General features: G+C 35.9%; 1 protein-coding gene across 13 annotated transcripts in view; it reads right to left on the bottom strand.

Moving 5' to 3' along the window:
- The window catches only part of IMMP2L (inner mitochondrial membrane peptidase subunit 2), an 896430-nt gene that overhangs the window by 823077 nt on the left and 49403 nt on the right, over positions 1 to 23950 (bottom strand). For all 13 annotated transcript variants that reach the window (XR_009260302.1, XM_058724576.1, XM_058724575.1 and 10 more), the window contains one exon: positions 2583 to 2686. Coding sequence is in view for 12 of the 13 variants with exons in the window: in XM_058724576.1 (XP_058580559.1) it covers positions 2583 to 2686 (104 nt within the window). In the remaining variant the exon portion in view is untranslated. The remainder of the gene's footprint in view (positions 1 to 2582; positions 2687 to 23950) is intronic.

Here is a 23950-nt window from a genome sequence, read left to right as displayed (position 1 = left end):
CTGATGAAAATGTCCCTCTGCCCTTGAGTACGTAGACAAGCTCAACCCTTTCTTACACAGCCTTCCATCAAGGCATCTTCAGCCATTTGGTTTTAAATAAATCCTACATCTACTGCAATGTTAACTTATTAAAAATGTCATGTATTTTAAACGACACTAGCACTTTTACTGAACTGTTATTGTTTTCATTAGTGCTCTAGTTACAAAGCTGCCTAAGCCCTACTACTTTATGAAATTGCATACTGCAGTTTTCCAGAAATACATATATAATATTATAATAAAAATGCCATATTTCCACACCCACTGAATGTATAAAATGCTGTCCTGGGATTTTTTAGAATATAAATTATCATACTACCTTGTTTCCAAAGATTATTTGTATATCAATGAAATTTGTTATATCAATCTGTAAACAAAATGACAAACTACATTTTAAATTTAGCCCTAATTCAAATTTAGTCACCCATTTCTTATGAGTCACATATTTTTCAAATAGATAGAGTGTTCTGATATAGTAATGATAATTAACATCTAAGTTAAAATCAGACTGGTACATTTTGTAAGAAAAGCAAATATCCACTGTTGACATGAATTAAATATATATTAATGAACATAAATCAAACCAACATCAATCTTTGCAAATGAAGCAGTCTATAAAATGCATACAAATATAAGGACATTTAGAAAGCATTTTTGCTCATAAAACTAAAAGCAGATTTTAAATAATGTCTTTTATATAGTATCACATCATGCTAAAAAGAATTTAGCAAAAGACTTTTTGTTTCTTTCTCACAAAAAAATAACAATCATTGCTTAATGATTATTTGTTGTTAAATAATTAATACCAATCACTAAGCATTCTTTTATGTAAATGGCTCCTGCTAGCAATAAGCATTATGAAAGAAAATTTGCGTTATTTGTACATAATAGAGATATAGCACATAATTAACTCATTAGAAATATAGTTCAGCCAAAGTAGTTATAATTTATTATGTCAACCCCAATTCGAATGTACTATTTTCAAACTAATTTATATAATAAATATCAATTAGTTTAATATTTATGTAAGAGAATACTGCTTTCTTTTTCACATAGTCCACAATATGCTAGTGTACTTTTATGGACCCATGAAACCCTGAATTTCAAGGAGCCCTTTTTTTTCCAATTACCTATTCAAATTTACTTGCTTAGGGATAGTCAGCATGTTTCTCACGGAAAAAAAAAAAAAAAAAAAAAAAAAAACCCTGCACAACTGTCTGCTTATAGTGTGACCTCTTTCACTTGGGTGGGGATCCTCTCCATCACCGACTAAGTGAGAATGTAACCTTGTCAAACCAAAGGCAAAAGAATAATGAGCACACAACAGGCTAACCCAGCATGGAAAAGGTTGTTAAGGAGGTTGCAAAAAAAGTACTCTGAATGACAAAATAAAAAGCGTAGGTTAATATTAAAGAAAGCTCTCAAGAACATGAGAAGCATTTAATCCCCATCCTTGGATGTATGCCATACAAAACTCTGCTTGAATGTATTTATTTTATTAATTACTAACCAGATTTAGTTAATGTGTTTTAAAATGAATCCTGATGAAACAGGCTCGAAGGAGACACATTTATGAAACATCTATTTCCACAAACCATTAGCCAAAGGTGAAGTATGAACAAGTAGATCATGTTTTGCTTTTACCACACAATTATAAATTCTCATCCAACAAAAAACAATCTTTCCAATTCAAGAACTAGAAATATAAATGGAAGTCTTCTCCAAATGCCAGGATATTACTATCATTAAAACAAATGATAGTAACTGCTACATTAATTGCTACCCCAATGCACTAACTACCATAACAGGAAGTCATATTAAAACATTTTTATAAGTAGCTGAAACCAGAAGAAATCAGGCAAGTTCTGTTACAGTCTTCTCAGTATGAATTTACTTCTAAAACAAACAAACAAATCTCAAATCTAAACCATCCAAGCATGTACTGGGACTATATATTATATCACTGCGTCAGTTATACACACTTTGACATTCTTTTTCTACATTAAGATTGGAATGAAATTTTTGTTCCTGACCAGTCATAGTACTTTAGCAGAGAAACAGTGCCACCTTTTGGTCCCAGACAAAAGCCTCCAAACTGCCTTATTTCCATTCAATTACTAATACATAAAAATGTCACTGAATTTCATGTCACAATTATCATCTTCTAGAAATATTGTGTACCTACACAAACTAATAAAAATGAAAGTAATAAAAGAGTTGCTTCCAAGATGCAAAATTTCAAAATAATCCAAACCAACACCAAATACAAGCACTCTGGACCATCAATATAATTTCTGATCCACATTTCATTAAAAACATTTTACCAAATTCACATATCTCAATCAACTGATATATTTTAGATATAAAAGAAAAATCCTTGTTTACAACATTGTTACATTTCAAAAATGATTTTTAAAAATATATAGTTAAAATGTACCTATTAATTTAATAATTGGCAAAGATAGTCACGGCAAATTACCAGTTAAATTAGACAATTATAAATAATTTTATATAAAAATAAAGAATGTTTCTGATTTACTTACACCAATGACACAATGTCACCACGTTGTACTTCAAAATTCCTCACTTTCCAGTGGTTCAAAAGCACTACATCAGATGATTGGCTCCCCCCAGGATTCAAAGAAGGCTAAAAAATAAGGAGAAAGAGACACATCTATCATTTGTATTTTTCAATCTTCATGGTTCCTTGCACTTCATAGCTCTAGTGCAGTGCAATAAAACATTTCTAATATAGTAGCTTTCAATAAATTGCTGTTCTAAAGTAACTGCCAATGATGAGTTTTCAAAAAGACTCATCGGTATTCTTCACAGGTGAACCTGGGGTGGGGGGAGGGGGAGCAAATACATTACCAATACTTATTTGAAAGGAAAATGTGCTACTAGATATTCAAATCTTTACTAAGCTCCAGCAAAGAGGTTTGAAAAGCTTTAAGAAGGATTAAAAAAAAAAAATGACGAAGAAGTGAATCAAACCTCCCAATGGAATATTCAGATGGGATCTAATTCCACAGTAGTGCACATCACTGTTCCATTTGCGGAAAAGCAGAAATTATCTCCAATCAACCAGGAAAACACCCACATGAAGAAAAGAAGGGAGCAGAAGAAACAGGGGATAGAACAATCATGGTACATATGGGAATTTCCCACTCTGACCTCTCTTTTCTAGAGAGAAGAGGGAGTAAGGGTTGTGGTCCCAGTTTAAACCTGATAAATGAACTTCATTCTAGGATTCAGATGATTCTAGATGTGCCTCAGGATCAACAGGGAAAAAAATTGAGACACATTTTGTGAGGAATTCATCTCAAGGTCAGGAACTGTCTAGGCATAAAAATTTGATTGAGGAACCATGAAGCCAGCAGGCTTGTCACTTGGACAGGGGTGCTGAAACAGCCAGTGGATAACAAGTCTGAAACCTGAGGTGGAAAGAGTGAAAATGAGAAAAGAAAAAGAAAAGCTAGGAGAGCTTTCTCACCATGGACTCTCCAGGGTCTCTGAGAATGCCATGAGGGGAAACTGCAGTTTCTGCGGTTGTGGGAAAGGGCCAAACAAACCACAGCCGGAGCCTCTCCACCTTCACTGACAGTGGCAGCAAGAAGAGACAGAGCCACAGCAGCCACGGCAGGAGCCAGGAAGGCCGTGGATGCCAGACCACAGCCAGCCGCCGGAGCAGTAGTGATATACTCTTTTTCAGAGATCCCTGAAATTACTTGAAGATTTCTACAAAGCAGATGTGGGCAAAGCTATAGAAGTTTTGTGTGGGGACAATTATCATGATCTTATTTTGGACTACCCAGGGGTTTTTTTGTGGCCAAAATATATTGGTTATTTTTGAAGATCTCAAACACTCCCACAGCTTCTACTAACTCCTTTATGTGATAATGCCTAAATATCTCTATCTTTAGTTTTGAATTCCGGCTACTCATTTCATTTAACGATCTTACGTAAAATTCAACACGATTGAATGGACTTTGTCATGATTTCTTACCAAAAAAGGTTTTCTTCCTTATTTTCTTACATCTTATTTACCTTTTCCCAGTCAACCAGCTTAAAATCTTAGTTATCTTTTTACTTCATATTTAACCAGTCACCAAGCTAAGGAGGTTTTTTTTAATTTTCCTTCACAATATCTTTCATTTACGGCCCATCTTTTCTCTTCCCTCTCCCTTCATCATACTTCAGGCACCAATTATCCTATAACTCACCATGTATCCACACTAATCAGTCTTTCACTTTCAACTCAGTCATTCACTTCACTTCAATCATTCCTTAATGATTCCATTTCTTTTGAGCTAAATGATCTTGAGCAACTTATTTAACTTTATTATGCTTCGATTTCCTTAGTGGTAAAGTGATGATAGTTAGTAACTTACCTAATCAATAATAGTACACAAGAATAGCCAGTAGTCACCGAGTGCTTACCATGTGCACTGTTCTATTAATAAGAGCCAGACATACTGAGTGCAAGGCACTGTTCTAAGAGCTTTACAAGTTTTAACTGACTTGGTGAAATCATTCACTTAAAGTTTATAGAGCAGTTCTTAACCCATAGTCAAGCTCTCAGTAATCCCTATTATTGGTAATACTACATCACAATTTTAATGAAAGGTAGTTTTGAATCCTTTCCCAGGTTCCTCCTCTGGTTCCACCCATAATAAGGAACAGAGCTGATGTAGTAGGATGAATCCTGGGGGCTTTTGGGGTCATGTGCTAGGGAATGCTTTTGCCATCACACAGTAGGGTTAGATTAAAAATTCGCCTTTCTGGGGTGCCTGGGTGGCTCAGTAAGTTGACCTCCCGGCTCTTGATTTCAGCTCAGGTCATGATCTCATGGTTTGTGAGACCAAGTCCTGCTATCAGCACAGAGACTGTTTGGGATATTCTCTCTCTCTCTCTCTCTCTCTCTCTCTCTCTCTCTCTCTCCGCCCACCCCACCCCCCCAGCTCATGCATGCACACTCACTCTCTCTCAAGACAAATAAGTAAACTTAAAAAAATTCATCTTCCATAAGGGTTCAATCTCTCTCATTCATATTCTCTTTGAGTTCAGTATCTTGCAAGTCCCTTTCCCTTATTTCTTTGTATTTTTCCTCCTATACCACATGGAGTAATAAATGTGGCCTAGGGGGACACCATCTGAACCACAAAGAGAAAATCTCCTTCCCATTGCATTTTCATTGAGTTTGTTTCTTTTTTTCTCCATCAGATTAGTGAAGAACAAAAGTGATTTAGTAATTTCTGACTGCTCTTCCTCATCCCCTTTTGTTGGTGTTTTTCAAGTTTGTGACCACCGTTCATAATGAGAAACATTTTACACACATGAACAAATACATAATTCTGAACAAAATTTCACAAAACAATAATTACCTTTACTACATACACCCTGATATTTTTTATTCTCTCCTAATCTGTTTTTAAAATTCTATCTATAACCAACCATATTAAGTTCACATCCACTATGTTGATTTTATAACCTACTAATAAATTGCAATCCACGGCACAAAACTAATAGCTTTAGACAATTATTCTTCAACCATTATGCCATGAAGTTTGCATTTTTCCAGAATTCTACCTTTAGCTCATTCATTCCTGCTTTTAATTTTTTTCTCTGAAAAAATCTAATCAATATTCTCAGTTGCGAATACCATCCATATACCAATGACTCCTACACGCATAGTCCTAAATCACTTCCTCCTCTATACTCAATTCATAGCACTTCACACTACAACACTTACATATTGTAATGTAATTTTTGTTTACCTGACTCTACAACTAAGCAGGAAGCACATTTTATCACTATTGTAACCCCCAGTTAGATTTATACTCCAATACCAACTACTTTTCTGAGATTCTAGCACATAGCTCTATGTGGTTGCTGGGCATCTCATCTGATCAAGTCATTCTCCTACTTTAAATCCTTCACTAACTTCCCAACACTACCAACATGACTGGCTTCAAGATCAAAATCAAGAAACACATGATCTGCAGGACCCATTCAATCCCCACCTGCAGAGTTCCTATGGGTTAAATTAAACCACAAGCAGGTTATCCACTGACACTTTCAAGGCATCATATAAGAAAATATTTCTGCCTGCAATGTTGTCCCCTTTTCCCACCTTGTGCCATCTGGTTAACTCATACAACAAAACAATATTTGAGTCTCATGAGGCAAGGTCACAGCAATTCTTTCCTAATAACCCTGATCTCTCCTTCTCCCCATTTCCATCTTCAATCTCCATTAGGTGAGCAAAACTCTCAAGTTTTTCATCACAACCTGTGATCATTTCTATCACAGCATATTTAAATGTGCATTGTAATTATTGTCTTGTCTGTCTTCCCAAGAGTCTATAAGCCTTTTGAGAATATGTTGTTTCTTATGTCTGTGTTCTTAACACCCAGGCACATAAGGTGGTTAATAATTTTCAGCAGAAAGAATTTAAAAAAATCAATTAATTAAATTCCTAAAAATTTCCCAAATTAACATGCCCAGAAGAGAGATGATTTCGACTCCAGCTCCCAATTATACTTCTGCATCCCCCTCCTAAGTTAACAGTATCACCATTCACCTTGCTCCCCAGACTAAAATACTCTTGAGTCAACCTCAATTTCATACTCTCCCTTTGGGTCTCCCAACATCTGACTGTCCCTCTGCCCAGAAAACCTTTTCCCTACTTGGAAAATTCTACTTATCTCTCAAAGGACTGCTTGGATGGTGACTTTTCTCTGTGAAGTCTTAAAAAAAAAAAAAAAAAAAAAAAAAAAAACTGAAGTTTCCTTGTAGAAATTAGGAAATTTACATCCTGGTGCTCCAAGGCCAAGGACAGAAGAATCCCCATAGACGCAAATCTTGACACCAGGAATCATCTTTCCCTTACGGAATCAGTCATCAACCAGCTTTTCTAACTCCAGTTGTTAGAACCAAAAGGTAATGAGTTGTAAACAAAAAATCTATGTAGGGGAAAAAATCCCAGAAGGAAGCATGTCTAATTTCAAATAGTAAAATATTAGAATCATCAGTCGACACCTGGAAGACCTTGCCTGATTTTATAAAGGAAACAACAGAATTTTCTTTTATCTTTCCTCTCCTCTACAAGGTTAAATTTAATCATCCCCCATCTGTGCTCCTTTAACTATTTAGGTTAACTTCAATGATAGTTCTTAAAACCTGGTTATAGGTATCTGCCTACACATATGACTCTTTCACTCAACTGTAAGCTTTCCAATTGCAGAAATCGTGTCTCACTCATGTTTGTATGCCCAGAAAAAGGACTGGAAAATAGTATTTCTATATCTTAAAGTTTAAAAGATTGAAAACTTTTTGAAGCGTATTTAAATAAGATGGCTCCTAAGCAATGTAGATTATCTAAACAATGTATATATTTCTTTCAATGAAAACATATTCTAGATAAGTATGGTAAGAAATCTTCGGTGTCTCATCAAGTTAGGCAATTTAAGCATTAAGAATAAAGTTGAACAGGGTTTTATTATTATCCATAGTGAAATAATGCTAACATAATATTCATTATGTGAAACAGAATAAAACAGAATAAAATTTTCACAATAGAATAATTTTTTTTCTTTACTGTTCATTTATGAATATGAATAACCACTTACCATAAAGAAAAAATTTCTTAAGTTGAGAAACTGTTCTACAGTACAGCACTATAACAACCATAGCTCTTTGTACTTCAATTTAAAAATTTATTAAAAAGAAAAAAAAAAACACTTTAGTTCCTGAGTTTTCTAAAACAACTTTTGAGAAGAAAAATAATGCACTAACTTCAAAATGAAAAATTTTTATGAAAATGAAGAAAATCTCATCTGGATAATGCTGTTTCAGAAAAATTAGTAAGTCATGTTATTACTTAGAAATTGTACATCTCACATTCCCTTGTGGGAATGGCAGTTTATGCTTCAGACAGAGCAAGTAATCTTTTCAAATCAAAGAAGTTATACACATGAAATCTAAATTAAAAGTCATAAACTTTCAGAAACTGATGTAACCAGAGTCTATATTTTCTTGTCGTGCTGCTAATACCTTAAATCCTAGATTCCTTGAGACTACATCAAAATTATAACCAACTTAAAATAATAAAGTTTTTGAAGTAAGAAACCTCAGAGAATATTTAATTTAGGAGTTTCCACCTCAATTTCAAAACGTGTAACTGTGTTAGATGTTCCTGCTAGGAGTCAAAGAGATTTCCAGTAGTAAGGGGAAAAACACTGATAATCACTGGGATTACCCACAAAGAATAAAACAAACCCCACAGTTGCTCTGCCCATCTTTTCTTCAGTGACTTGCATCTTCAAACTCCACCTATTCGTGGGCTTCTACCAAGGTGCATTAAGGCTAAACATCAACAACTTAGAGAGGTCTTTTGGATAGCCCTTGCTCTCAAGATAGAAAACTGTGGTCACATGTTGGCACCATTTCCTCACTAGCCAGATTACCTTAAACAAATCATTTAACCTTTCCATGCCTCATTTCCGCATCTATAAAATGGGGATTGCACCACCACCTACATCATAGGGTTGTTACAAGAAATAAATGAGAGTGTCACAAAATGTTAACACAATGCATGATACAGAGTAAAGAGTCAACAAATTAAGATGATGAAGCCACGCCTGGGTGGCTCAGTCGGTTCAGTGTCCGACTTCAGCTCTGATCATGATCTCAGCTGGTGACTTCGAGCTGTGCTGACAGCTCAGAGCCTGGAGACTGCTTCCGATTCTGTGTCTCCCTCTCTCTCTGCCCCTCCCTTGCTCGTGGTCTGTCTCTCTCTGCCTCTCAAAAATAAATAAAAGTGTTAAAAAAATTTTTAAATAAAAAAAAAGGATGATAAAGATGGTGCTAGCAACAACAGAACGACAACAACAAAATCAATTACAGTATTATTTCTGTAAAACTCAAGATAAGATTAAACATTTACATGTTGTCCTGAATGTTTTTCCTTTTAAATACTAAACTGGAAGTCTTCAGGCTGAAAATTCAACCCTTTATTTCTAAATTCTTGATGGATTATTTCTTCATTTCCTTTAAGCAAGTAAAGTCAACACTTTGATTTTGGATCTCAATGGTCCGGCTTTTAGGAATTAATCCCCCCAAAATTCAAGGTGCACAACTATTTAGTTAAAAATATTTTCTATAAAAACATGATGTTTTAACTTATCATTTTTAAACATACACACATATACATACATATATAAAAATATATCCATTAAAAATCTAAGTCATTAGCTCTGACTGATGAGATTATGGTTTCCTTTTCTGTCTTTTTTTTCTTGGGTGGGGATTTTTGTAACATTAAAGAAGTTTATGGTATGCTTTGTTCTGACCTAGGTATTGTATCTTTCATTCTAAGAAAGATAACATAAGTCAGCAGATTTCAACAGATGTTAATAAATTATGCTAAAACTAGAAATAGTAGATTTCAAACCTGCTTTTGGAACAAGTACAACACAGCATTTGTGCTTTAATGCTACCTCTGATCAAAGACTATGCTGAAGGATTTTTATTCCTCCTACAAACAAATATTATTGTCAAGGCATCCTAAATTCTCAGCTTGTGTCCAAGTTCAAACCATACGACAGTTTTGGGGGAATTTATGTCTTGGTTTAGAAAAATAAAACTCCCCTAGAGAACTGAACAGAGACATGATGGATTTCTTACCTTGTAAGATTTAGCCACAGCCATCAATCAGTAAATGATATTATTCGATTTTGATTTTTTCTATGAATTTCTTATTCATGTTTTTTGCACATTTTTTTAATTAAAATAAAAAACAAATTCACAGCCTATAATTCACTACCTATTGTCTACCAACAAAGCTGGTTTTAACCTCATTTCTAGCTCTTTCAACCCTGTCAGGCCTATAAAGAGCACCATCTACCCTGGCTATATACAATCTAAAGTGTTTGGATATTAAATATTATGCTTTCAGTGAGATGGTCCCCAGTTGCAGCCATGAGGAACCAATAGTAGCCCTCAGATTTCTTTTGAAGAGAAATGATGATTTCTTTTTTAAACTGCAGTGCTGGCCAAGAAGCATGAAATACAGTTAAAATAAATATGTATTCTGATTATAGACTTATTATTACTATGAGAAGCCACACTTTTGAAAGAATGTGGATAAAATGGTCTAAAATGTCATCTCCCTTCCCTTGCTATTGAGGCTTGTAGAGCTCCTGGATTTGTCTCACTAGGTGTACAAAATAAAATGGACTATAACTGTACCCAAATCTGCATGAAGATTTAAGTTAGAAATGGACCATTCCTTTCAGTTAAAGGAAACCTATTATCCCTACTCCTTAATACTTGACCCCCTTCAATGACCAACCATCTAATTCAAAAATTATTCAAACTTCTGTCCTTAGGGCCCTTAACCTGACAAGGCTATTAAAACCTAGAGTCACACATACATTACACTTGAGTGCTAAAAGGAGGAAATTCAAATCATCAAGCATCTCAGGAAATTTATACTTATTAAACCCTAGTTACATCTGACACTTTATTAATAAGTACAGAATGATGGGTTCTTCATGCCTGCTGCAGTTTCCAGAGGCTCCCCCACAGGAGCATCTGGCAATATCATGCAATTCCCATTAGAAATCCCTTCTTACAGAATCACTTTAGAGCTCTGGCCTAGACCAGTCACCCCACCTTGACCAAACAGTCCTGGCAGCCTCTTTCTGCTCACGTGTAGACTCTGGACAGGTCCCACATGAGCTGGGAAAGAGACAGATTCCCCACATGTCCAACTTAAAGAACAGGGGGGTGAAAAGGGGGTGCCTTCGTGAAGGATGTGAAGCTATAAAAATTGTGCTCTCTTTCACGTGTTCAACTCTTCATCCCTGAAAAACTACTGACTTCCAACTCTGCCAGGTACTGTGCTAGACAATTCAATTCTTCACCCTTGCAAATCCAGATATGGACCTAGTTACATCTTATTCAGGGATCTGAGAGCCTTTTTAAAAAATAACTTTGTTTTAATCACATCCTCTTTCTTACAGACATACAGCTCTTCAGCATTTCCCACTTAAAATTGGAGTGAATATATTCTTCCTCTTTTTGTTTTTACTGCATGAAATTTCATTCACATAAAAATGACCTGTATTTCTGTAGATACTACACTTCTTATTTTTTCTTTAAAAAGCAGGCCCTTAGAGCTCTATTAATACAATTTTTAAATGAACATATACCATATTAATTTAACTTGGAAGTATAGTGAGTCGCTAATTTTTCATTCTCCTAACCTCTGGATGTATTACCTATGTACTAGAGAGTGACACATCACAATTTAACAGGCACTCTCTTATACTGCTTGTACAATAAAAAATCTTTACAAACTATCTAAAAGATAATTTACCAAAATGTATCTAAAGTCTTTAAACTGGTCTTATCCTTAGACCAGAAAATGCCACTCTTAGAAAATTATCCTAAAGAAATGGTAAAAAAAAAAAAAAAAAAAAAATTATATATACATTCACACACACACACAAACATATTCATCATATATTATTTATAATAGCTAATTGAGCTAATCTTAGTACCAAGGGAAAACATTAAATGGTTAAATGATATGGTATGGGGATACTAAAAGACATTAAAAATCATACTGCAAATGTATGGCCAACTAATCTTTGACACAGCAGGAAAGAATATCCAATGGAAAAAAGAGTCTCTACCAAATGGTGCTGGGAGAACTGGATGGCAACATGCATAAGAATGAAACTGGACTACTTTCTGACACCATATACGAGAATACACTCAAAATGGATGAAAGACCTAAATGTGAGACAGAAAACCATCAAAATCCTAGAGGAGAAAACAGGCAACAACCTCTCTGACTTTGGCCACAGCAACTTCTTATTTGACATGTCTCTGAAAGCAAGGGAAATAAAAGCAAAAATGAACTATTGGGACCTCATCAAGATAAAAAGCTTCTGCAAAGCAAACAGTCAACAAAACTAAAAGGCATCTGATGGAATGGGAGAAGATATTTGCAAATGACATATCAGATACAGGGTTAGTATCCAAAACTATAAAGAGCTCATCAAACTCAACACCCGAAAAATGAATAATCCAGTGAAAAAATGGGCAGATGAATAAACATTTTTCCAAAGAAGACATCCAGATGGCCAAGAGACACATGAAAAGATGCTCAATATCACTCATCATCAGGGAAATATAAATCAAAACCACATTGAGATACCACCTCACATCGGTCAGAGTGGTAAAATTAACAACTCAGGAAACAACAGGTGTTGGAGACGATATAGAGAAATGGGAACCCTCTTGCAGTGTTGGTGGGAATGCAAACTGATGCAACCACTCTGGAAAACAGTGTAGAGGTTCCTCAAAAAATTAAAAATAGAGTTACCCTATGACCCAGCAATAGCACTACTAGGAATTTATCCAAAGGATACAGGAGTGCTGATTCATAGGGGCACATGTACCCCAATGTTTATAGCAGCACTATCAACAATAGCCAAATTATGGAAAAAGCCCAAATGTCCATCCACTGATGAGTGGATAAAGATGTGATATATATACACAATGGAATATGACTCAGCAATAAAAAATAATGGAATCTTGCCATTTGCAAAAATGTGGATGGAACTGGAGGGTATTATGCTGAATGAAATAAGTCAGTCAGAGAAAGGCAGATACCATGTTTTCACTCATATGTGGAATTTGAGAAACTTAACAGAAGACCATGGGGGAAGGGAAGGAATAAAATAGTTATAAACAGAGTGGAAGGCAAACCCTAAGAGAGTCTTAAATACAGAAAACAAATTAAGGGTTGATGGGGGTGGGGAGGACAGGGGACAGGGAAAATGGGTGATGGGCATTGAGGAGGGCACTTGTTGGGCTGAGCACTGGGTGTTGTATGTAAGTGATGAATCACGGGAATCTACTCCCAAAATCAAAAGTACACTGTATACACTATATGTTAGCTAACTTGACAATAAATTCTATTTTAAAAAATCATACTGCCAAAAATTTTTAAAGATATTTGGATATGTTTGGTGAAATAAGTTAGGTGAAAATGTAATAAATTTAAAAAACAACAAATTAGTGTGATCCACTATAGAGAAAGAAGGGAGAGAGAGAGAGGGAGGGAGAAAGGGAGGGAAATTGTACAGAAAAGGATGATAAGAATTTATAATGGTTCAGAAATGCAAACTGAAGTTAAAAGCCTGGGCTTAAATCTGTAATTTTCTTTGAGTCTCTTAAGGTTTGTTTCTCTCTCTCTATCTCTCTTTTTCCCCCTCCCATATATTCATCTGCTTTGTTTCTTAAATTGTAATATGAGTAAAATCATATGGCATTTGTCTTTCTCTGACTTATTTCACTAAGCATAATACACTCTAGCTCCATCCACATCATTGTAAATGGCAAGATTTCATTCTTTTTGATGGCTAATATTCCATTGTATATCTATACCATGTCGTCTTTACCCATTCATCAGTTATTGGACATTTGGGCTCTCAATAGTTTGGTTATTGTTGGTAATGCTGCTATAAACATCAGGGTACATGTACTCCTTCAAATCTGTACTTTTGTATCCTTTGGGTAAATTTCTAGTCATGCTATTGCTGGATCATAGGGTAGTTCTACTTTTAACTTTTCGAGGAACCTCCATACTGTTCTCCAGAATGGCTGCAGCAGTTTGTATTCCCACCAGCAGTGCAAGAGAGTTCCCCTTTCTCCACATCCTCACCAATACCTGTTGTTTCTTGAGTTGTTAATTTTAGCCATTCTGACAGGTGTCACGTGGTATCTCATCATGGTTTGGATTTGTATTTCCCTGATAATCAGTGATGTTGAGCATGTTTTCATGTGTCTCTTAGCTATCTAGATGTCTTCTTTGGAAAATGTCTACTCATGTCTTCTGCCCATTTCTTCACTGGATTATTTGTTTTTTAGGTGTTTAGTTTGATAAGTTCTTTATAGGTTTTGGATACAAATGCTTTATCTGATATGTCATTTGCAAATCTCTTCTCCTATTCCGTAGGCTACCTTTTAGTTTTGTTGATAGTTTCCTTTGCTGTGCAGAAGTTTTTATCTTGATGAAGTCCCAACAGTTCATTTTTGCTTTTGTTTCCCTTGCCTCAGGCAACATGTCTAGTAAGAAGTTGCTGAGGCCAAGGTCAAAGAGGTTGCTGCTTGTGTTCTCCTCTAGGATTTTAATGGTTTCCTGTCTCACATTTAGGTCTTTCATCCATTTTGAATTTATTTTTGTGTATGGTGTCAGAAAGTAGTCCAGTTTTATTCTTATGCATTTCACTGTCCAGTTTTCCCAACAACATTTGTTGTTGTTTTAATGTTTATTTTTGAGAAAGAGAGAAAGCATGAGCAGGGGAGGGGCAGAGACAGAGGGGGACAGAAGATCCAAAGTGGGCTCCATGCTGATAGCAGCAAGCCTGATGGGAAGCTTGAACTCATGAATTGTGAAGTCAGACTGAGCTGAAGTCAGACGCTGAACCCACTGAGCCATCCAGGCACCCCTCAACTCCATCTGTTGAAGAGACGGTCTTATTTCCATTGGATATTCTTTCCTGCTTTGTCAAAGATTAGTTGACCATATAGTTGTGGGTTTTGTGGGTTTTCTACTCTGTTCCATTGATCTATGTGTCTGTTTTTGCACCAGTACCATAGCATCTTCATGACTACAGCTTTATAATATAGCTTAAAGGGGCGCCTGGGTGGCGCAGTCGGTTAAGCGTCCGACTTCAGCCAGGTCACGATCTCGCGGTCCGTGAGTTCGAGCCCCGCGTCAGGCTCTGGGCTGATGGCTCGGAGCCTGGAGCCTGTTTCCGATTCTGTGTCTCCCTCTCTCTCTGCCCCTCCCCCGTTCATGCTCTGTCTCTCTCTGTCCCAAAAATAAATAAAAAACGTTGAGAAAAAAATTTTAAAAAAAATATATAGCTTAAAGAACAAACTGAGGGTTGATGGAGGGAGGTGAGCAGGGGATGGGCTAGTTGGGTGATGGGTATGAAGGAGGGTACTTGTTAAGATGAGCACTGGGTATTGTATGTAAGTGACGAATCACTGAATTCTACTCCTGAAGTCAATATTGCACTGTATGTTAACTAACTAGAATTTAAATAAGAATTTGAAAAGAAAAAAATAAGGTAATTTTTAACAAATCAATATCTCTTCTCCTGTTTTGTCATCTGTAAAATGTTTAGTAATAGTACCTTCATTACAGGGTTGTGGGGGATACTAAATAAATTATTATATTTAAAGTGAATACTATATCTAATGCCCAAAATACAGTGATCATTCAATATTTCCCAACTATTATTATTATAGAATATCATCTTAAAATTAACTAATTCTGGAAGGTGATGTAAATTATTTTTATTTTGAGTATTTTTCTATTTTTTTCCAAGTTTTCTTCAATTATTATGCAATGCCTTAAAGAACAAACTAATTTTTTAAAGATAAAAACCATCTGATTTTTACATCCTTTTATTACAAATATTTATGAAGTGTGGTTTCTTCTTTAACAAATTCTTCAGTGTTTGAGCATCCCCTTAATTCAGATCACTATAACTAGACTGCAAACTTTCTGGTTCAGTGCAATACTGCAATAACTATAAAACACTACCGTTAGATATGTGTATGGTGTTTCCATAAAACAGATATTGAGTTAGCTTTTTAAATTAATAGCTCTAATTAATCATGACAAGATATAGATCATGTATAATTAATAAGATATAAAATTTATATAAATTAAAATTTCTACATATTATCACAAAGACAGATTGTTATATGTAATATAAGCCAACTACATGGAAGCATCTATAGATTGGCACCAAGATATATCTATACACTGACAAATCCATAACTTCCTCATAAAATTGAATAAAGCTTTCTTAGTCACTAGTAGGTCCTTCTCCATTGCCCAAAAGAATCTAATTTATCCCCTAGCCAAAAAAAAATTTCCTAGTAAGGCACATAGCAACTGAAAAAAAGTGATTCAACAAGTAACAAAAGGTTTTTAAGAGGCTGCTTGGATTTCCCTAGGTGTACTTAACTGCAAAGAAGCCAAATTCCCCAACAGATAGAACATACCAATCCATATACTTCACTTGTACAACATTTGTGAACAAATCTGTGAAGATGAGAACATGGATTTGAGATCTTTAGCTCCTCACTGTTGAACTCATGTGGAATCCTTCGGGTGAAGAGAAAAAAAAAAAAAAAAACATCCTCCCTTTCTAGCAATATAAAAGTGTATCAGAAATTTTGATCCACAGGACTCCTGAATTACATGAATCAAAGTGATCAGAACTAAAGGGTTCAACTGTGTAGGAAACAAATAACATATCAAAAGGACAGATAAAAGACAAAAGTATGTAGTCCTTATACTACTTATTTATACAATTATTGATACAAAATAAACATTCTAAAACCTAATACAAAATCATTTATTTGCTCTTGATTTTGCAGTTTCAGGTATGCTTAGCTAGGTTGTAATCAACCGGTCTGACTGGAGATCACTCAGACAGCTACAACCATAGAGATAGTACTGGTCCCAAAGGACAAACTCTACAAGCTCTTGTTATAAGCAAGCATCTAACAAGCCTCTGTTTGCATGTTGTTTCCTGTAATTCCATTGGCCTGAGGGACTAATTAATATGGCCAAATCAAGAGTCAGGGTAGGGGACTACACAAGAGCTTGGGAACCAAGAGGCATGACTCATGAGAGTTGGTGGTGGATGAGAGGACATTAATGTAACAATCTCTCAAAGTCCGTTTGCACAAGGATCAAAGTCCATGGATGAGGATCCTACGGTAGACTTCAAATGCAGTTCATCTTGAATCACAGGCTTATGAAGCAAAAAGACAAGTTATCTGTCCCCCAAACACCCAATATGCAATGGAAAGACAGGGACAGGATAACCACAATAGGTTTTTCAAAAAGAATCAGAGAATTACAGAAGTCATTTGTCCATATCAAGTCTTAAATTCAGCTGCAGCTGTTGTCAGGGACTCCTACCCTTGGGACAGGAATGTTCTTTCATTAGGACTCATTTTATTATCTGCAATGGTCTCCTAATCTATTGCTGTCCATGGGTCTTTGCTCTCCCCTCTGGGCTTCTGACTCCAAAATGCATTCTTTTTAAAAAGAAATGATTCTGTTCATTGTAATCTTGGGCCCAGAGGTCTCTTTTTAAACTGGCCACCTCTTTTATTTTTCTTTCTCATTATTTTTAAAAATTTTAATTCCATTACAGTTAACATACAGAGTTATATTTATTTCAGGTGTACAAAACAGTGATTCAACAGCTCTATATTTTACTCAGTGCTCATCATAATGAGTGTACTTTTAATCCCCTTCACCTATTTCACCCATCCCCGACCCACCTCCCCTCTGGTAACCATCAATTTCTTCTCCATAGTTAAGAGTCTGTTGGGGTGCCTGGATGGCTTAGTCGGTTGAGCATCCAACTCTTGATTTCAGTTCAGGCCATGATCTCATGATTTATGAGCTCGAGCCCCGTGTCAGGCTCTGCACTGAGAGCTCGGAGCCTGATTGGTATTTTCTCTCTCTGCCTCTTCCTCACTTGTGCACGCTCTCTCTTTCAAAATAAATAAATAAATTTAAAAACAAAGAGTCTTTTTCTGGGTTTCCTCTTTTTTCCTTTTGTTTTGTTTCTTAAATTCCACATCAGTGAAATCACATGGTATTTGCTTTCTCTGACTGACTTATTTTGCTTAGCATAGTACTCTAGCTTCATCCATGTCATTGCAAATGGCAAGATTTAATTCTTTTTTATGGCTGGATAATTATATTATATATATATACACATATATATATGCATGCCATATATATACATATATGTGTGTACATATGCCACTTCTTTATTCATTTATTGATGGACACTTGGACTGCTTCCATAATTTGGCTATTATAATAATGCTGCAATAAACATTAAGGTGCCTATAACTTTTTGAATTAGTGTTTTCATATTCTTTGGGTAAATATCCAATAGTGCAATTGCTGGATTGTAGGATAATTCTATTTTTAAATTTTTGAGGAACCGCCACACTGTCTTCCACAGTGGCTGCACCAGTTTGCATTCCCACCAACAGTGCAGATGGGTTCCTTTTTCTCCACATCCTCGCCAACACTTGTTGTCTCTTGTGTTTTTGATTTAAGCCATTCTGACAGGTGTAACATGAGATCTCATTGTGGTTTTGATTTGCATTTCCCTGATGATGACTGATGTTGAGTATTTCTCATGTGTCTATTGTCCATTTGTATGTCTTCTTTGGAAAAATGTCTTTTCATGTCTCCTGCCCATTTTTGAATTAGACTGTGAGGTTTTTTGGTGAGAAGTTGTATAAGTTCTTTATATACTTGAATACCGACCCTTTATTGGATATGTTCTTTGCAAATATCTTCTCCCATTCAGTAGTTTGCTTTTAGCTTTGATTGTTTCTTGTGCAGAAACTTATTTTGATGTAGTCCCAATAGTTTATTTTTGCTTTTGTTTCCTTGCCTCATGAGATAATATCTAGAAAAATGTTGCTAGAGCTAATGTCAGAGAAATTACTGCCCGTGCTCTCTTCTAAGATTTTTACGGTTTTAGGTCTCACATTTAGGTCTTTAATCCATTTTGACTTTATCTCTGTGTATGCAGTAAGAAAGTGGTCCAATTTCATTCTTTTGCATGTTGTTGCTCAGTTTTCCCAACACCATTTGTTGAAGAGACTGTCTTTTTCTTATTGTATATTCTTGCCTCCCTTCCTAAAAATTAATTGATGATATAACCATGGGCTTGTTTCTGGGCTCTCTATTCTGTTCCATTGATCTATGTGTCTATTTTAGTGCCAGTACCATACTGTTTTGATTACTATAGTATAGCTTTGTAGTATAACTTGAAATATAGACTTGTGATAACTTCAGCTTTGTTTTTCTTTTTCAAGACTGCTTTGGCTATTCAGGGTCTTTTGTGGTTCCATACAAATTTTGACCATTCCTTTTAGTATATATCAATTCAAGTCCCTTAAAACTCTGTAGACTTCCTATTCATCTCATTGACATTCACTCCATTCCCCCATAAAAATATAGTCATAACTCTTTTCCAACTAGACCTTTCTCTACTTTGTGTCAGGGTGCTATGGCACAAAGCCCTTAAGATTCTTACACATTTATTATCTTTTGTCTAGCTAAACAGATTTCTACATCATATCTTAAATCTTTTTGAGGTCTTACCAAAGAGTCTTCCAGTCAAGATTTGATATTTACCCCAAGCCACTTTTAAGAATTTTTTGCCTGCCAGAAACTCCTAAAGAAATAGTCTTATTTTCCAAAACATAAATTCCTGGACACCTTGTATTTCCTCTAAGTTCTAAGTTATTTCTCTCCTCCTATACCATATATATAAAAGCTCTAAGAAGCCAACTTACAATGTCAATATTATGCCCGGAAATCTCCTTAGCCAGATCCATGAACTTGGTAAATACACCTTCTATATTCCAAGTTCCTGCAGGTGACAGTTTCTCAAACAGTTTCAGTGCCATAAACATGGCCACCACAACTGCAGTCTCCAATAAGTTTACTCACCACCTTTCCAGCTTCCAGTAATAGTTGTCTGTCATCAAACCAATGCCATCTATTTTAGAATTTATTTTGGCAGCACTTCCTCACTAATAATGCCATATTTTTATTTGGGTTACCTACTGCTTCATAAAAAACCACTCCAAAACTACGTGTCTTGAAAGAACGACCATTTATTTACTCATAATCCTGAAACATGGGCTTCACTCAGAAGGGCAGATCCTCTTCCAGTCTCTATTCCAGCCAACATGTGGTAGCAATCACCTGTGACTCAAAAAGAGCTAGAAAGGCCAAGCTGGCTCTACTCATACATCAGGCATTTAACTGGGGCTTCTTGGACAGGATGCTTCACTTGTTCTCCAAGGTCACCTCTAGCAGGACAGCCTGAGTTTCCTGCATGTTCCCAGTTCACAAGCACCTACCAAGTTTCCACTTGAGTAACATCTGTTAATGCTCAATTGGTTAAAGCAAGTCACATGGCCTGAGACAATGTGGGAAGAAATTCTACAAATCAATGAGGGGGGGTGTGATTCATGGAGGAGCCATTACTGTAAAAATCTACACATTTCCCATGTTAAGTGAATGGGTCATTCTCTCAGTTGACACTCTGTGCTTCCTGTTGGTCATTTAAAAAAACTACAGAAATGAAAGATGGTTTACATTGTTAAGAAAGAAAGAAAGAAAGAAAGAAAGAAAGAAAGAAAGAAAGAAAGAAAGAAAGAAAGAAAGGAAGGAAGGAAGGAAGGAAGGAAGGAAGGAAGGAAGGAAGGAAGGAAGAAAGGAAGGTTAGCTAGCAAAAAAAAAAAAAAACTAAAAAAACTAAAAGAAAAACACTTTTTGAAGTTTATTTACTTAAAAGAGAGCAGAGGAGAGGCAGAGAGAGAGGGAGGGAGGGAGGGAGGGAGGGAGGGAGGGAGGGAGAGAGAGAGAGAGAGAGAGAGAGAGAGAGAGAGAGAGAGAGAGAGAGAATCACAAGCAGGCCTCACACTGCCAGTGCAGAGCCCAACGCAGGGCTCGAACTCAAAAACTGTGAGATCATGACCTGAGATGAAATCCAGAGTCAGCCACTTAATGGAATGAGCCACCCAGGTGCCCCAAAAGATAAATACTTTCAAGCTACAAAGTACACAACACACGTTGAAAAATTAAAAATAAAGTAGCAAGGAGGCACCTGGGTGGCTCAGTCAGTTGAGCATCCGACTTCAGCTTAGATCATGATCTTGCAGTTTGTGACTTCGAACTCCGCATTGGGCTCTGTGCTGACAGTTCAGAGCCTAGAGCCTGCTTCAGATTCTGTGTCTCTTCCTCTCTCTGACCCTCCCATGCTCATGCTCTTTCTCTCTCAATAATAAATAAACATTAAAAATTTTTTTAAATATAAAATAAAATAAAGTAGCAAGATAATATAAAACTAAAACTAGAAAGAATAAAAACAAAGTTTACAAACTAGTAAGAAAAATCAAAAATTAAAAATATTATAAATTTATATAACCATTGATACAAGGCATTAGAAGCAATAAAATCAGCTAAAACTGAGCATAAATATATGAGGAGAAATTTCTTTGTTATTTTAAAGTAATTTAGAAATTTATTACCTTTGATTGTTGATGGATTTTTTTTTATGTTTATTTGTTTTTGAGAAAGAGAGAGAGCATGAGCATGAGAGGGGGAGGGGCAGAGAGACACGGAGACACAGAATCTGAAGCATGCTCCAGGGAGGCTTGAACTCATGAACCATGAGATCATAACCTGAGCCCAAGTTGGACACTTAACCAAATGAGCCACCCAGGGGCCTGGTGATGGATTCTTTTTAAGAAAGTTTTGAAGTTCTCAGAGGAAATGGCCTTCAAACAGTAAACTTTCTCACCAGGTTTTTTTTTTTTTTTCAAGTTTTTATTTAAAATCTAGTTAGCTGGGGTGCTTGGGTGGCTCAATTGGTTAAGCCTCCAACTCTTGATTTCAGCTCAGGTCATGGTCTCAGTTGTGAAACTGAGCCCTGCATCGGGCTCTGGATAGCCCAGAACCTGCTTGGGATTCTCTCTCCTGCACTCTCTGCCCTTCCCCTCTCCCGTCAAAAATAAATAAACTTTAAAAAATAATAATAAATAAATAAATAATAGTTAACTTATATGGTAAGATTGGTTTCAGGTGTAGAATTTTGTGACTAGTCATATATAGAGAACATCCAGTGCTCATCACAAGTGCCCTCCTTAGTACCCATTACCCATTTAGCCCATTCCCCACTCTCCTCCCCTCCAGTAACCCTCAGTTTGTTTTCTATAGTTAAGAGTCTCTTATGGTTTCCTTCCCTCTCTCTGTGTTCCCCTTCCCCTATGCTCATCTGCTCTGTTTTTTAAATTCCATATATGAGTGAAATCATATGGTATTTGCCTTTTTCTGACTGACTTTCTTCACTTAGCATAATATACTCTAGCTCTATGCATGTTGTTGCAAATGTCAAGATTTCATTCTTTTTGATGGCTGAGTTATATATATATATATATATATGCACACATATACACACACACACACACACACATATATATATACCACAACTTTTTTTAGTCATTCATCAGTCATTGGACATTTGGACTCTCTCCTTAATTTGGCTATTGTCAATAGTGCTGCTAATAACATCGGGGTGCATGTACTCCTTTGAATCAGCATTTTTGTACCCTTTGGGTAAATACATAGACTTACAATTGCTGGACCATAGGGTAGTTCTATTATCAACTTTTTGAGGAACCTCCATGCCATTCTCTAGAGTGGCTGCATCAGTTTGCATTCCCACCAACAGTGTAAGAGGGTTCCCCTTTTTCCTCATCCTTGCCAACATTTGTTATTTCCTGTGTTGTTAATTTAAGCCATCTGCCAGGTGTGCAATGGTATCTCATCGTTGTTTTGATTTGTATTTCCCTGGTTTTGAGTGATGTTGAGCATATGATGAATAACTTAATAGACAAATGGGTGGAGAATGAACAATATATTTTTTAAAAATATTAAAAGTTAGAATTCAAAAGCTTGGCAAACCAAGACAATCAGGATTTTTGAAGCAAAAGCAGTTCCCATGTCTGGCAAACACCCCACCAATTTGCCCTACTCAAGAGTTGGGACTCTAAGAAGAAGTTTCACAAATGTATTTTTTATTAAAGCATAATTGAGATGTCATATTATATTAGTTTCAGACATAAAGCATGGTGATTCGACACTTGTGTATATTGCAAAATGAACATAGTAAGCCTAGTTACCATCCATCACCATACATAGTTCTGATTTTTTTTTTCAAACTTGTGTATTTACAGAGCTTGTCACAATGCAGATTCAAAGGTCCTAGTAATGATTCCATTTTCATGGGTATCTGGGAAGGAGCTCAGGAATCTTTACGAATCAGCCCAAGGATGGTATTAATAAAGGCCCAAGGATGACACTAACTGTCAAAGGGCTTTCTCAGACCATGGACCTCCTTCTCCATTGCATTGCACTTATTGCTTAAAGCCCTTAAGATAAGCCCACATTTAAAATTTCAGGCTCAAAAGCTAACACCCTCCATTCCCTTAGCTATAGCTCAATTTTAGCAGCTTCACCCTTTCAAGCCTCCCTCCAGCAATAAAGCAGCATTTTCAAATTACAGGTCATGACCAATGAGTGAGTCATAGAATCAATTTAATGGGATGCGACCAGAATAGAAAATATCAGAGGGCACTGCACATAATGATGGTAATTACAGTTTTAGTATTGTTACATGAAACTTTTATTTCAGTTGTGTGTATGTGTGTACAATGAAACACTATATCACTTAATGAGTCATAAGCAAAAAGGTTTGAAAACCTCTGTCATAAAGAATATAATGGATTCATCAAGAAGCTAAAAAGTTTTCAGGTGAAGAGTGCAGAAACACCCTCAAAGTCAAATAAAAAAAAATTCTAATGATGATAATTTCATTTCATCATATTTCTGTAGGGTTTAATTATTCAGGGACTTCAATGCTTCAAAGAATGAATTTAATATGCATTTATTCAGCATCCCTCTGAATGGGTAGGTAAGAGGAATATGGTCCTTTTCTTTTAGAAGCTTACAAAGTACAGTTAGTATTAACCCATGAAATAACTAGACCAGAGGACAATACAAAACATTTATAATGATGAGTTAAATTTACAGTGCTGTAGGATTTCAAATAAGTGAATGATGACATTAGGGAAAGTTGTGTGAAGAAGGTAGGACTTCTCTTTGACCTTGAACATAAGAAAAAGCAGAGAGGAAAAGGTATAGTAATAAGCCTTGCTACATAGCCAAATGAAGCTAACTGCCTATAAA

This window comes from Neofelis nebulosa, chromosome 4, assembly GCF_028018385.1.
Source record: "Neofelis nebulosa isolate mNeoNeb1 chromosome 4, mNeoNeb1.pri, whole genome shotgun sequence".
Lineage (NCBI taxonomy): Eukaryota > Metazoa > Chordata > Mammalia > Carnivora > Felidae > Neofelis > Neofelis nebulosa.
The sequence above is the reverse complement of the archived record's forward strand: the minus strand, read 5'-3'. Positions and strand labels throughout refer to the sequence as shown.